Source organism: Carcharodon carcharias, chromosome 15, assembly GCF_017639515.1.
Source record: "Carcharodon carcharias isolate sCarCar2 chromosome 15, sCarCar2.pri, whole genome shotgun sequence".
NCBI lineage: Eukaryota > Metazoa > Chordata > Chondrichthyes > Lamniformes > Lamnidae > Carcharodon > Carcharodon carcharias.
In genome coordinates, this window is record NC_054481.1 from 23,844,350 (window position 1) to 23,857,747 (window position 13,398).

Genomic DNA, 13,398 nt, shown 5'->3' on the forward strand with positions numbered 1-13,398 from the left:
AACAGAATTACCTGGAAAAACTCAGCAGGTCTGGCAGCATCGACGAAGAAGAAAAGCGTTGACGTTTCGAGTCCTCATGAGAAGGGTCATGAGGACTCGAAATGTCAACTCTTTTCTTCTCCACCGATGCTGCCAGACCTGCTGAGTTTTTCCAGGTAATTCTGTTTTTGTTTTGGATTTCCAGCATCCGCAGTTTTTTGTTTTTATTTTTGAGCCTTTAACCAAGCCATTTAAATACAGTTACAACACTGGTATCTACCTGACAAAGTAGAAAATTACCCAGGTCCACGCAAAGCAGGGTAAATACAATCCAGACAATTACTATGCCATCAGCCTGCCTTCAATAATCATGGGTTGTTGATAGTGCAATCAAAAGATAATTGTTTAACAATAACCTGCTCACCAATGCTCAGTTTGAATTCTATCAGGGCCTATAAGCTCCAGACTGCATTATAGCCTTGGACATGTTAGAAAATAGAAATAGTTTAAGTAAGTTATATTTGTATTTGTGGGTGTTAGGAATGAGTTTTAGCTTTAAAGTTTAAGTTTGATTTGTATTTCAGTATTTGAATATTAAGAAAGGTCAAATTAAGCTTTGGTTTAACTTTAAAAGCCTGCATTTCTAATGGGGGTTTTACAACTGTTGCAGCTAAGTTAAACAAACAAGAGTAGAGAAACTGGGCTATTGCCCAGAAACAGGGGCCCAGAGAGGCAGGTCCCTCCCACAGACACACAAGGAACTAGAAACAACAGTTTGATTTGGAAGCTGTTTGAGTTTAGTTGGTTTTGAAAGTAGCTGTTAGGACAGACTGGAGTAAACGGGCAGATAGTCAGTCTCAGGCCTAAGAAAAGACCCCAAAATCCAGGAGGGTATGGAATGAGAAAGTCCCAAGCAGACCTCCTATTCAAAGGAAAGACAGGAACTTGGAAAAGGTCCTTTTAAGTGAAGGGCAGAGAAAGAGTCCAAACTTCAAGGTTAAAGCTTCAAGCTTAAAGAGATATAAAGACTTGAGAAGCCAGAAAGTCCAAAGAGACGGCTGAAGGCCTGTAACTCTTTGCTACGGGCAAGTGAAGCAGTGGTGTACTGTTGATGGCTGAGTCGGTGCGAGAGAGTGTGTGAAAGGAAGCTTGAATGCATGTGGTGACCCAGAGGAGAGGAACATCAGGAGGAGTGTTTGAAACCTTAGAGGTGAAGCCTTGCAGAAGGCATCTGAGAGAAAGTGTCAGTTTGGGAGAAGATTCCAAGGTGAGTTCTTAGAGATTGGAAACCCTTTGAAACGGATGGAGTTCAGTGAGACTGGTTGGCTCACAGTATAACAAGCGTTTGGGGGCGTGGAGTTGAGGAGAGTTCCATAGCATCTGGCTGTGGTGGCATCTGTCACTTAGTTTCAGAATGTGGTGTGCCTGACCACAGGGTGCCAATTAGTTTACATGGACTGCATACTTACTGTGAACATTAAAGTATAAGACAAACACTCCTTTCAGGTGAAGCACTTGCACCTCCTTCAATTTGGTCTACTGCATTCGCTGCTCCCAATGCGGTCTCCTCTACATTGGAGAGACCAAACACAGACTGGGTGACCGCTTTGTGGAACACCTTCAGCCTGTCCGCAAGCATGAGCCAGACCTTCCTGTCGCTTGCCATTTCAACACCCCATCCTGCTCTCATGCCCACATGTCCGTCCTTGGCCTGCTGCAATGTTCCAGTGATGCCCAACGCAAACTGGACGAACAGCACCTCATCTTCCAACTAGGCACTTTACAGCCTTCCAGACTTAACATTGAGTTCAACAACTTCAGACCATGAACTCTCTCCTCCATCCTCACCCCCTTTTTTTAAATATTCATTTTCATTTTTTCATTTCTATTTTTTCATTTTTATCCACTTATTTTTATTTAGTTTCATTCATTGTTTTATCCCCACCTTTTATTCTATTTTCAATCTTTTTTCCCCACCACAATGGCCATCTGTCACTTGTTCATGTTGTTCTTTCCAAAGTGCTTACCATTGTCCTGCTATTATCACATTCTGCTTTCTGGCCTTAATGCCACCAACAGCACCTCCTTTAGCCAGCACCACTATCATTAACACTCCCTTTGTCCATAACATCTTTGGCAATCTCTCCTTTGCCTCCACCTATCCCTGGCCTTCTAGCCAGCTTCACCCGCTCCACACACACACACCCACCCCCACAAACAGTATAAATTTCATCACATTTTACTCCTCTTTAGCTCTGAAGAAGTCATACGGACTCGAAACGTTAATTCTTTTTTTTCTCTCCACAGATGCTAATTGACCTGCTGAGTTTTTCCAACATTTTCTGTTTTTGTTTCAGAAAGTATAAGAGCTTTTGTAACTTGTGTTATCTTTACAAATCTGTGTATAACTATAAAGATATAGTTGTGGGTGAAACAGTATTGTAACATAGTTCATTTTGTTTAATACATGTTTTATTCTTTTGTTATAAGTTCATCGGCTAACTTCTGTGACTCTGTTCGGTAGCTACTTTCCACATATCTAAACAAGCAATTAAAAAAGTTATGATCAATCAAGCTGGGTTCCACCCTGGGATCAGGCTTGTCCAGTGGCAGCATCAGCTGGGATCATAACAGACAAATGAACTGAATTTCAGAGGTGAGGCGAAAGTGACTGCCCTTGATATCAATGCAGTATTTGACCAAGCGTGGCATCAAAGAACCCTAATAAAATTGAAATCAATGATAATAAACGTGGAAGAGTTCCCATTGGCTGGTATAACTAGCAGAGGAAGGTGGATGTGGTGGTTGGTGGCTAATCAATCATCTCAGCCCCAGAACACCACTGCAGTAATTCCTTAAGACATTGTCCAAGGCCCAGTCATCTTCAGCAATTACTTTCCCTCCAAGGATCAAAAGAGGGATGTTTGCACAATATTAGTTGCATTTGCAACTCCTCAGAAGCAATCTGTGCCTGCATGCAACAAGACCTGGACAGCATTCAGGCTTGGGTTAGTAAGTGGTAACATTCATTCCATGCAAGTGTGCCAGGCAGTGACCATCTTTCCAACAAGAAAGTGTCAACCGCCTTCCCTTGATGTTCAATGACATTATCATTGTTGAATCCCCCACTTTCAGTATCCAGGCGTCACCATTGACCAGAAACTTAACTGGATCAGCCACATAAATACTGTGGCTATAAGGGCAGGTCAGAGGTTGGGTATTCTGCAGCGAGCAACTCACCTCTTGACTTACCAAATTCCTTTCGCCATCTACAAGGTACAAGTCAGAGATGTGATGGAATACTTTCCACTTGTCTGGATGAGTGAAGCTCCAATAACACTTGAGAAGCTCGATGCAATCCAGGACAAAAACAACCTGCTTGATTGGTGCCCTATCCACTTCCTTAAATGTTCACTCCCTCTGTCACTGCAGTATGGCTACAATGTATATCATTACAATTATGCAAATGCACTACAGTAATTCGCCAAGGCTTTTTCAGCACCCCCCAAGCCCCCACGTACACTATCACCCAGAAGGAAAAGGACATTTCTATTCATCCAACAGCCATCAGTATACTTTCCCAATGTTTTGAACTTGGCAGCTCATTGTGAAAAGCTCATTCCTCGGTCTGATCTTCCTAATTTATGTGTGCACATTAGATTACACTGCTTTGTGAATCATATTGTAACACATGAGTGACCTACAAAGGCTACTAAATAAATACCACAATTTGTTGCCCCTGAGAGAGATTGTGTACAATTCATAAACACTTTTGCTGGCACAACAGTGTAGCACTTCGTGTTTTAACAGGTTGTAAACTAGAACAACATTGATGAAAAAGTAAACTGTAATTTTTCAACATTCTACCACTTTCAACATACTTTGTCAACCTCTTTGTGGAAGCAATTTAAGATAATAAGGAAGTGTATTTATTTCCACTAATTTAAGCAAATTGATAGATTATAGGCCAGAATTTTTAGCTCGGCGATTGGGAGCATGTCCCACCCAACTGAGCATGAAATGACGTGCAATGACATCAGCCGAGTGTGCTGACATCAATGCTCAGTCGCTCAATAGTTTGGTCGGCAAACTCTCCGGAGCCAGCAGCGTGCCTTCCGATAATTAAAAGGCCTATTAAGGCCATTAAGTTATCAATTGACGTTAATTTTTCACTGCCCGTTCGACCTAACAGTTGGCGGGCAGGCGAAAAGGCTAAGCAGCCTTTGCATTTTTTGGAAACCTCATCTGCAGGTGGGATGAGGTTTCCAAAAGCAACTACAAATAAAATAAAAATTTTTTAAAAATTTAAAAACATGTCACTGCTCATGTGACTCTGCCAGCACAGGCAGTGCTCAGCACTGCCGCTCATATTCCACACTAGGCAGGCCTTATGGCCCGCCAGCTTGAAATCACGGTGCGCTGTTGATCACAGTCAGCGATCAGCTTCCCGACCGCCCGCATCCGCCGGTCCCTCACACCAAGGGCAAAATCCTGCCCATAATGTTTTCTTTTGTATACACGAGCCAAATTTTCTGCTAACAAAAATAGCCCAAAGTCTTGGATGTTAAGTGATGGAAATCTAGACTCATTTAAAATTTTGGGATGCAAGGTTAAATAGATGTCATGAGCCTTTAGTCTGAGGATAACTGAAAAGGAAAAGTGGCCTTGTGACTTAGCCACTAAACAAAGTAATGACACTTGAAGATTGACTATTAAAGATGAGGCTAAGTGGAGGGTGGATTAAACTGGACATCTAAAGTCTTAATAAATCTGACAACTATAGAGTTCTGCCTTTGAAAGCTCACAGAGACTGAACTTGAGTAGGGGTTTGCTAAGCCTTTTCAGACTCTTTGGTTTTCATGTCAAGAAAATAACATCTCTGAAACTTGAGAAAAGAGAATTTTTGCTTCAGATAAAGAAGTCGTCTTAAGATATCTTTAATGCCTGTCAAGAAATTCTTTAGCTTGTTAATACATGTAGTCTTTTGACAGAACAACTAACACATCCTAAAGTTCAGTGTGTTATGAGGAAATTGTTGATTTAAACTTTTGTATCTAAATTTATTTTGAAGTAAAAATGTTGTGTGTTGTTCTCAGGTGATGAGGGTGACAACTTCTATGTAATCGACCAGGGTGAAGTTGATGTAAGTATTCAAAATGCTTTTAAATACTCTTAGTTTTATTGTGTATTTTAAGGTAAGGAAAAGAGATGTTGATGAATATATATGTATATAAATGCATTGGCACTTTATGCCATTGGTGAATGCCTGAAGGCAATATGGACCACCACAGAGCTGACCTTCACTACACAAGCTGCACCTGTTGGGTCAGGATAATCCATTGATGGGCTCATGATTCAGTGCAAGGAAACAATTTAACATCTAATCACTTGCTGTAGCTCACTTCAGTGTCTGCTGGAGCCACAACATAGTCCCTGAGGCCATTTGTTCCAGGTGCTTTATTTGCTTATTGAATTGTTTGAAATGAGGTCAGCTAGCATGAGATGGGGCTGGTCTTCTTGTATGTATGCTTTATAATAAAGTCATAGAATTGTAAGTCAATCTTATTTATTCTACAGCTAATTACTATAATCTTCAATAGTTAGTGTAATGTTCAAGTGCTTTGTACACTTACTACACAGTAACTTTAGTAAAGAATTTTTATATAATTCTGCAATTATTAGACAAAAAAGACCACTGTCCACCTAATTTACCACCTACCTTCCTGGTAATTGCATGATATTACAATGATGGAACTGTTGATGAATCACAACAATCAGTCTCAGCGATTAGTCTACAACAGACCCAGGCATGAGGAAAGGAAAACCCCAGTGGCGGAGAGCTTTGGGAACCATAGGTTCGAGATCCAAGTTCCTCTCAAGCATACTATACTTGTCATAGTTCAAATTATATATTAAATATTTTCTTTGAAAATCTCTAATTTATATGAATCAGTATTATCTACTTTTACTATTTCCCTGGAGACCCTGTTGCATAGACTGACCACTCATTTACTGAAATAATTCTTTTGCAGATTTTGTTTTGAATTTACCCCCCTTCAAACAAATGTGGTGTCCTCTGCTTCTACTGTTCTGGACTAGGTGAAATGACTTTTCATGTTCTACATTATCTTGTCCTTTTTGAACCTTGAAAAGAGCAATTATATTCCCTCTCAACCGTCTCTTCTAGTGAGAACACGCCCAATTTACATAATCGCTCCTCATAATCCAATCCCTCCATCCACCGGCCATCCTAGTTGCTCTCTCCTGTGTCATTGCAATAACTGCAATATTATTTTTGTACTGTGGTGACCAGAACTTTACACAGTATTATAATTGCAGTTGCACTAATGATATACAAAGTGGCAGGATTACCTCAGTATTGCAATTCGTATTGATGTTTTGATATGTCCCAACATCTGATGCTCTTTACTGACTTCCACTGAACATTATTGCAATAACTTCAATTTGTTGCCAGTTAAGACCACATGATCCTTTTCATTTTTCATGCCCATCCATTCTGTCCACCATGGCACACCATGGCTGCATTGTGTATTATTTATAAGATGCATTGCAAAAACTCACCAAGGCTTCTGTATTTAATCCAGCAATGTAACCAATTCTTCCTTGATTTGATTATACTGTAAACAAGTTTAATACCTTGGCCATGAAATTTTGTGGGGACTCTCTTAGCCTCCTGTTGTAATTTCAGCAGTGGACTTGCGGAACCTTAAAAGAAATGGCTATTGGTGCACTTCTCTGGAGGGTGCCCTGGTCTCTTGTAGAAGTTATGCCAGGAGACTGCCTTGTACTTATGCAGTTGTTTCCATTTTATTCAAGTGCTGAATTTTTAATTGCTTTGAATTAAAATGCATTGATTAGGTGGTGGGATATCTTTAATTACAGAGCTGGCTTGTAAATGTGCTATATAAATTGAATAAAAGTATTTTGAGATTTGTCTTGAATGGATCTGAATTGGAATTGCTTTTAGTTAAAAATGTATAAAATTACAACTCTACAAGGTCCTCCCTTGCAAAGAGTTGAAAGTTAAAAGTAAATCTTTAGCTGCCAGGTCCAGATTTGATATTCATTGATCTTCTGTGCATGTATTGTACTGCTTGATCAGAAATTTTACATCTTGACCTCTTTGTTCATTGGAGAATGAACTACAAAAACAGCATCACTGAATAGCGCATTTGACATTCATGCTGAATAAATAAACAAAATAACTTGCTCTTGGGAAATGTTTAAATCTCATTTATTTCTGCAATTGTTTTAAATGTCTATGAAATGTAAGTCAATCGTATTTCAAAGTCAGGTGACTCTACAAATTTGATGATACTCAAAATGATTAGCTCTTCTAAAATTCACACTAAGTTAGATCACCTCTATTTTTGAGGCTTAAAAAAAGATTTTCTGTTTATTTCAATGGAGTAGATTTGTCCTGTTAAATGTAACATTTCACTTTTTTGGATAATTTTATCAGCAGCCTCTATCTCAGCTACAGCACAAGTTAAATTCAGAGTAAAACTTCCTCTTCTCTGCCACAAAAATGTGCCTTGGGTCTAGCCTCAGAAAAATAACACAAGAAGTAGGCACAGGAGTATATGACCCTTCGAGCCTGCTCCGCCATTCAATACAATCATGGCTGATCTTGGGCTTCAACCCTTCACCTGACCATTCCCCATATCCCTTGATTCCTTGAGACCAAACACCTATTTATCCCAGTCTTAAGTGTATTCAGTGATGAAGCATGTACAACCCCCTGGGGCAGAGAATTCCAAAGATTCACAACCCTTTAAGTGAAGTAATTTCCCCTCACCTTAGTTCTAAATGATCAGCCCCTTATCCTAAGACTGTGTTTTAGATTTCCCCAACCAGCAGAAACAATTTCTCAGCATCAGCCTGATCAAACTCGCCTCTTATTCTTCTAAACTCCAGCGAAAATAGACTCAATTTGCACAGCCTCTCATCACTCACAACCTCTTCTTCCCAGGGACCAATTTAGTGAACTATCGCTATACTGCCTCCAATGCAAGTATATCTTTTCTTAAATGTGGAGACCAAAACTGCACACAGTACTCCAGATGTGGTCCCACTAAAACCCTGTAAAATTTGAGCATGACTTCTTTATATCTGTACTCCAGTTCCCTTGCAATAAAGACCAACATGCCATTTGCCTTCCCAATTTCTTGCTGTGCTTTAAAAAAAAATTCAGCTGTTCTATTCTTTCAACCAAAGTAAATAACTTCATACTTCCCTAAATTATAATCCATCTGCCATCTTGTTGCCTATTCACTTAATCTGTCTATTTCTTTGCAGCCTCCCTGTGTCCTTGTTATGACCCAGCAGTTGGTAAAGCTGAGTTATTTAAAAATGCCAGTGGGAAACTTTAAACAAAAATATAAGTTATGACAGTTAAGTGGTACATTTGAGATGCAACTCTAAATTCAGGAATCAGACCACCAGTTCTAGAGAGGTTTTACATTAAACTGGATGAAACATTTTATTAATTTACACAAGTTAATATATACACATGGCTACAAATTACTACTATCATAACTTTTAACAAATTCCCAAACTAATCTCCATAAAGGCAACAACAATCCATAGACTTAACCAGACACCAGGCAAAGCATTTTCACCCTACGAATTCAAAATGGGATTCTTTTCACTTTGGTTCCTGTGGAGACAGTTGTAGGCTTACAGCTGCTTTGATCTTACATTGCCTCTGCCCTGCACACACAAAAACTGCTATTGGTTATATCCAGCACATCTCATTGAATGTAAATTCTCATTGTATCACTAACCTCTTTGAACTCCACCTCTTCTAACAATAAAACCCCTTTCATAGAACCAATTTTATTAGTAATATAAACATTGCTTGGTCTCTGCTAGCTAGGTGTCAGATTTCACCCCACTTCTTGAATGTTCTATTCAACAAAATGCAAATGCACCTCTACTTCTCTATTTACATCTCAAAACTAGTACACGTCAAAGCACTCAGACTAGCTGGCTTTAATCTAATTAATTACCCACAGACTAAACCTCTATTTTAAAAGAAAAATATTTTCCAATTATATATAAAAATACACATTATTAGCCTCATGACAGTCCTCCCCACAGCTTACCATTCCACCTAGCTTTATATCATCAGCAAACTTAGGTACATTCCTCTCTTAAACTGCCATTAATATAGATTGTAAATAGCTGAGGCCCCAGCACTGACCCTTGTGGTACTCCAGTATTCACTACCTGCCAACTTGAAAAAGTCCTATTTATGCCCACTCTCTGCTTCCTATCTATTAATCTGAATATCCTCTGTTGTACCAGTATAATATCAAAAATTTCCCACATCAGTCATTTTGAGTTAGTGCCAAATTGGAAATAGTTTTATGGTATTCGCACAAAGACAGAGACTGATCCAACTAATTTTGTACAGACCCCTAAGGCCAGCAAGTAGGAGAATAATCTTCCATAAATTTAAGATGGAGTATAATGTGGGAAAATGTGATGTTGTCCACTTGGACAAGAGTAGAAAAAAAGCAGAATGTGATTTAAATGGAGAGAGACTGTAGAATGCTACTGTACAAAGGGATCTGGGTGCCTTTGTACATGACTCCAAAAAGTCAGTATGCAGGTACAGTAAGTGATTAGGTAGGCAAATGGAATGCTGGCATCTATTGCCAGGGTGACGGGCTATAAAAGTAGGGAAGCCCTTCTACAACAGTACAGAACATTGGTGAGATCGCACCTCAAGTACAGGAAGTCACAGCTTAACATCATTTCATTTTAGCGTTCTTTATTCTTTAGAGCCTGTTTTCCGATTTTGTGCCGCCATTTTCAGTTTAACGTCGTCTGCACTCTGCCCCGAACCCCCCACGTGCTGCACTATGGGCCAGCCACCGCTATGTTTTGCTGCAGAGTCGCCGCTGTCACCAGAAACCAAGGTTATGGGGAGAGAATGAGGCCTGAGATCCAGGAGCAGGAGCACAGGAAGCTCCCAGCCATCAATTGGATGAAATGCAAGTAATCCAGAGAGTGCGGGGGAGTGCACATGTCCCCCCTGCAGGTTGGCTGTTTAGCAGGAAGAGGTCCAGGCAACCTCAGACTGGGAGTTAGCCAGAGCCTCAGGTTGTTGAATCACTGCTCTGGGCTGAGTGGAGGTGATGATGTGGGTGAGACAGAGTGGGAAAGGAGCGATTGAGCCACGGACAGGGTGGGAAAGGAGAGACACAGGAAAGTAAGCAAAAAGTTCAGCTGAGTTTACAAAATACTGTGGATGAGACACAGAAGCTGTGCTATTTGGGACTTATTTGGGTGATTTAGTGTCATTTAATTTGAATTTATACAGCATTTTTGTCATATTTAGTGCTTTATTTTATTTTGCAGTTATTCCAGCTAAGAATGCATATGCTGCACATTTATGTTACAGCATTTCAACCTGTACGTGAGTTTTTCTGGGCAAGAAATGTCCGAAGTAACCTAACTCTGGCTTTGGCATTGATTCCTATGGGAACCCATGATTCACCTAAGTTGTTTCACTTAAAGTCATGATTTTCAGGAATACAACCAGAACTTTAGGTGAGGTCTTACTGTATTGTGTACAGTTTTGATCACCTTCCTTGAGGGAAACATTTGCATTGGAAGCAGTTCAGAGAAGGTTCACTGGGCTGCTTCCTGGAATGAGAGGTTTGTCCCATGAGGAGAGGCTGAGTAGGTTGGGCCTATACTCATTGGAGTTTAGAAAAATGAGAGGATTTAATTGAAACATATCAGATTCTGAATGGCCTTGACAGGGTAGATGCTGAGAAGATCTTCCCCACTCATGGGGGCAATCTAGAACTGGGGGCACAATTTCAGAGTAAGAGTTCTCCCATTTAAGAGGGAGATGAAGAGGAATTTCTCTCTCAGTCATTAGTCTGGAATTCTTTTCCCCAGTGAGCAATGGAGGTTGGGTCATTGAATATATTTAAGGCAGAGTTAGACAGATTTTTGATAGACAAGGGAGCCAAGGGTTGTGGGGGAAGGCAAGAAAGTGGAGTTAAGGCCACAATCAGATCAGTCACGTTCTAACCACTGTGGTCTATATATAAGAATGTAAGTGTAATTGCTGACAGTCCATACTACTAACATTTTTAATCAGCAAAAGTAATGTGATAGAAATCTATCAAGCTCTGGGTTAAGTTTGCAATTGCTACTGAGCTGTGGTGATTTGTCTGGTCCAGAAGATCTAGCATTGGTAAGAGGGTGAGCTGTTTCCTTCAGCTATAAATCCTGCTCTCCACATGGAATAATTATATAAAATAGATAGCCGTTTGCTGGTACAGAACTTGAGTATTACAGAAAAAAAGAGACATGTCTAAGCTTTTTGTCTTGCACTCATTAGGGCACTTGCAAGAATACCAATAAAAGGGGGAAAACAACTATTTATACTATATGTGAAGAGCGTGTTGATTGGTTGACATGGAGAATGCACCTTTGATGGTGACTGACAGTTAACTGCCAAGCCTTGTTTGAAATTTAAACCAGGCAGCTTGACCCTGATTGGTCAAGACATTGCCCTGAGGAATGAGTCAACAAATGGCTGTCACTCATTTTGTTTAGTTGAAATAGATACAATGTGCATACATGTAGCTTCCAGTACATGCACATATGCCACACTGCGAGCCCAACTGACAATCTTAAATTGGTTGTCAGTGTAATTCTTAGCACATTGAGGATTATTTAGCAAATGTTGTCCAAACGCAGAATCACATCTAATGTTGGACACTATGAGGAGAATTTTCCCCATGTCGGGCAGGCCATTCCTGACTGGGTGCAGGCAGGTGTGGACCCAATCGCCCCCCACAATTGGGTCCACATGCCGCCATTTTACCTGGGCGGGCCAATTAAGACCCACCCAGCATAGTTCCAGCAAGGCTGCTGGAAGAAGAGCACATCAGAGGGGCAATGTGCCTGATGCAAGTCCGGAGGGTAGGCCATCGGGGCAGGCCAGGCCGAGGGTAGGCCATTAGGGCAGGCCAGGTCGGAGGATAGGCCAGTAAGGCAGTATGTGCCTCATTTTTCCGATGAGTGCCTAGCTGCCCTCCTGGAGGAGGTGGCAGCGCGGCGAGAGGTCCTCCTTCTGAGGGACAGGAGGTGGAGGCTCTCCAACTGACCAAATGTGCGTGGGAGTGTGTGAATCCTTCACAGCATGTATCCCTTGCTGGATGTGCCAGCAGATATTGCCTATGCCCAGTTCACCCTGAGGAGGTTGAGCTAGGATGTGTTCTGCATCCGCAGCATGTATGACGCTGATACCCAGGGTATAGAATAGGGTTGAAAATCAAGGGTCTGCACCTAAGCAGAGTGCTGGAACTGCAAACCATGTCAAAGTCAGAGTGCTAACATGCTGGGAGGGGAGCTTCCAGTTGGTGAGGCACCAATCCATCTGCTGGTGTTTGTGCTCCATGTGCTTGTGCCTCCTTTGCTTAGCTAAGTGACACATTGTGGTGCCACATGTGAAGGAGGCAGCATTTGGGCAATGGGGTGGGGTGGGGTGGTCAGACCTGGCTTGTTTGGGAGAGTGTGATGAAGAACTGGAGTTCTGCAATGTCTCAATCTGGCTTGGTTGGCAGGGACTCAATGCTCTTTTCTCCTTGTCAGGAGAACACTGCGCACAATGCCTCTGAATGAATACGGACTGGTGGAGGGCAGGCCTAGTTGGCCAACCTAATGGTTTATGAGCGGCAGGCCATGGATCTGGAGAGGTGCCTTGCCATAACGTCCACCAGTGAGGCTGGGGTGTCACGGGGAGGTATGTTTGGTGAGCACTCAGGTCACCATGTGTGTCACAGAAGCCATGGCAGTGCTGAATGCTCAGTGACTGAAGTTAGCAACATGGGTTGACCATTGATTATGGAAGGATGAGCACATAAATGATCCGGGGGAGCGGCATGCAAGTTGACGTCTGCACTATAACTAATGTCCTGTTTCTTTTTTCAGCATCACTGGAGCAGGGCCGGGAGGAGGAGGCAGTGGGCCCACCTCTCACCCCTGAAGCCCCAGAGCAAGTCCACTCACCAGTGTCACACAATCTCAGCCAGGCAGGCACCAGTGCAGATACTAGCACCTCTGTGGGAATTAGATATTCGGCTAGTGTCCTGGGGCATGGCAGTGAGGGCACTTCACACTTGCTTGCGGTGCAGGCAGAGACAGAGTGCCCAGGGTGCTGCCAGTCCTGAGACTGCTGGGGACCAGGTACATTCTCGGTCGGTGGCTGATGTGCCTCTGGAGTCAGCAAATGCAGGAAGCGAAGCGGGGTTTGTGGGACGATCTGGTGGAGATACTTGAGGCTGTATGTGACCTGACGCCCGTGCTTGTGTCCACTTGGAGCATCATTGATGCAGTGAGCTAAATGGCTGAGCGCCATGCTTCCTC

The 13,398-nt window shown here is 41.9% G+C and overlaps 1 protein-coding gene across 1 annotated transcript in view; it reads left to right on the plus strand.

Annotated features, from left to right (window-relative positions):
* prkar1b (protein kinase, cAMP-dependent, regulatory, type I, beta) overlaps window positions 1–13,398 on the plus strand; it is a 219,763-nt gene that overhangs the window by 137,029 nt on the left and 69,336 nt on the right. Inside the window, exon 6 of the mRNA XM_041207055.1 lies at window positions 5,076–5,122. Within this exon, the coding sequence (XP_041062989.1) occupies window positions 5,076–5,122 (47 nt within the window). The remainder of the gene's footprint in view (window positions 1–5,075; window positions 5,123–13,398) is intronic.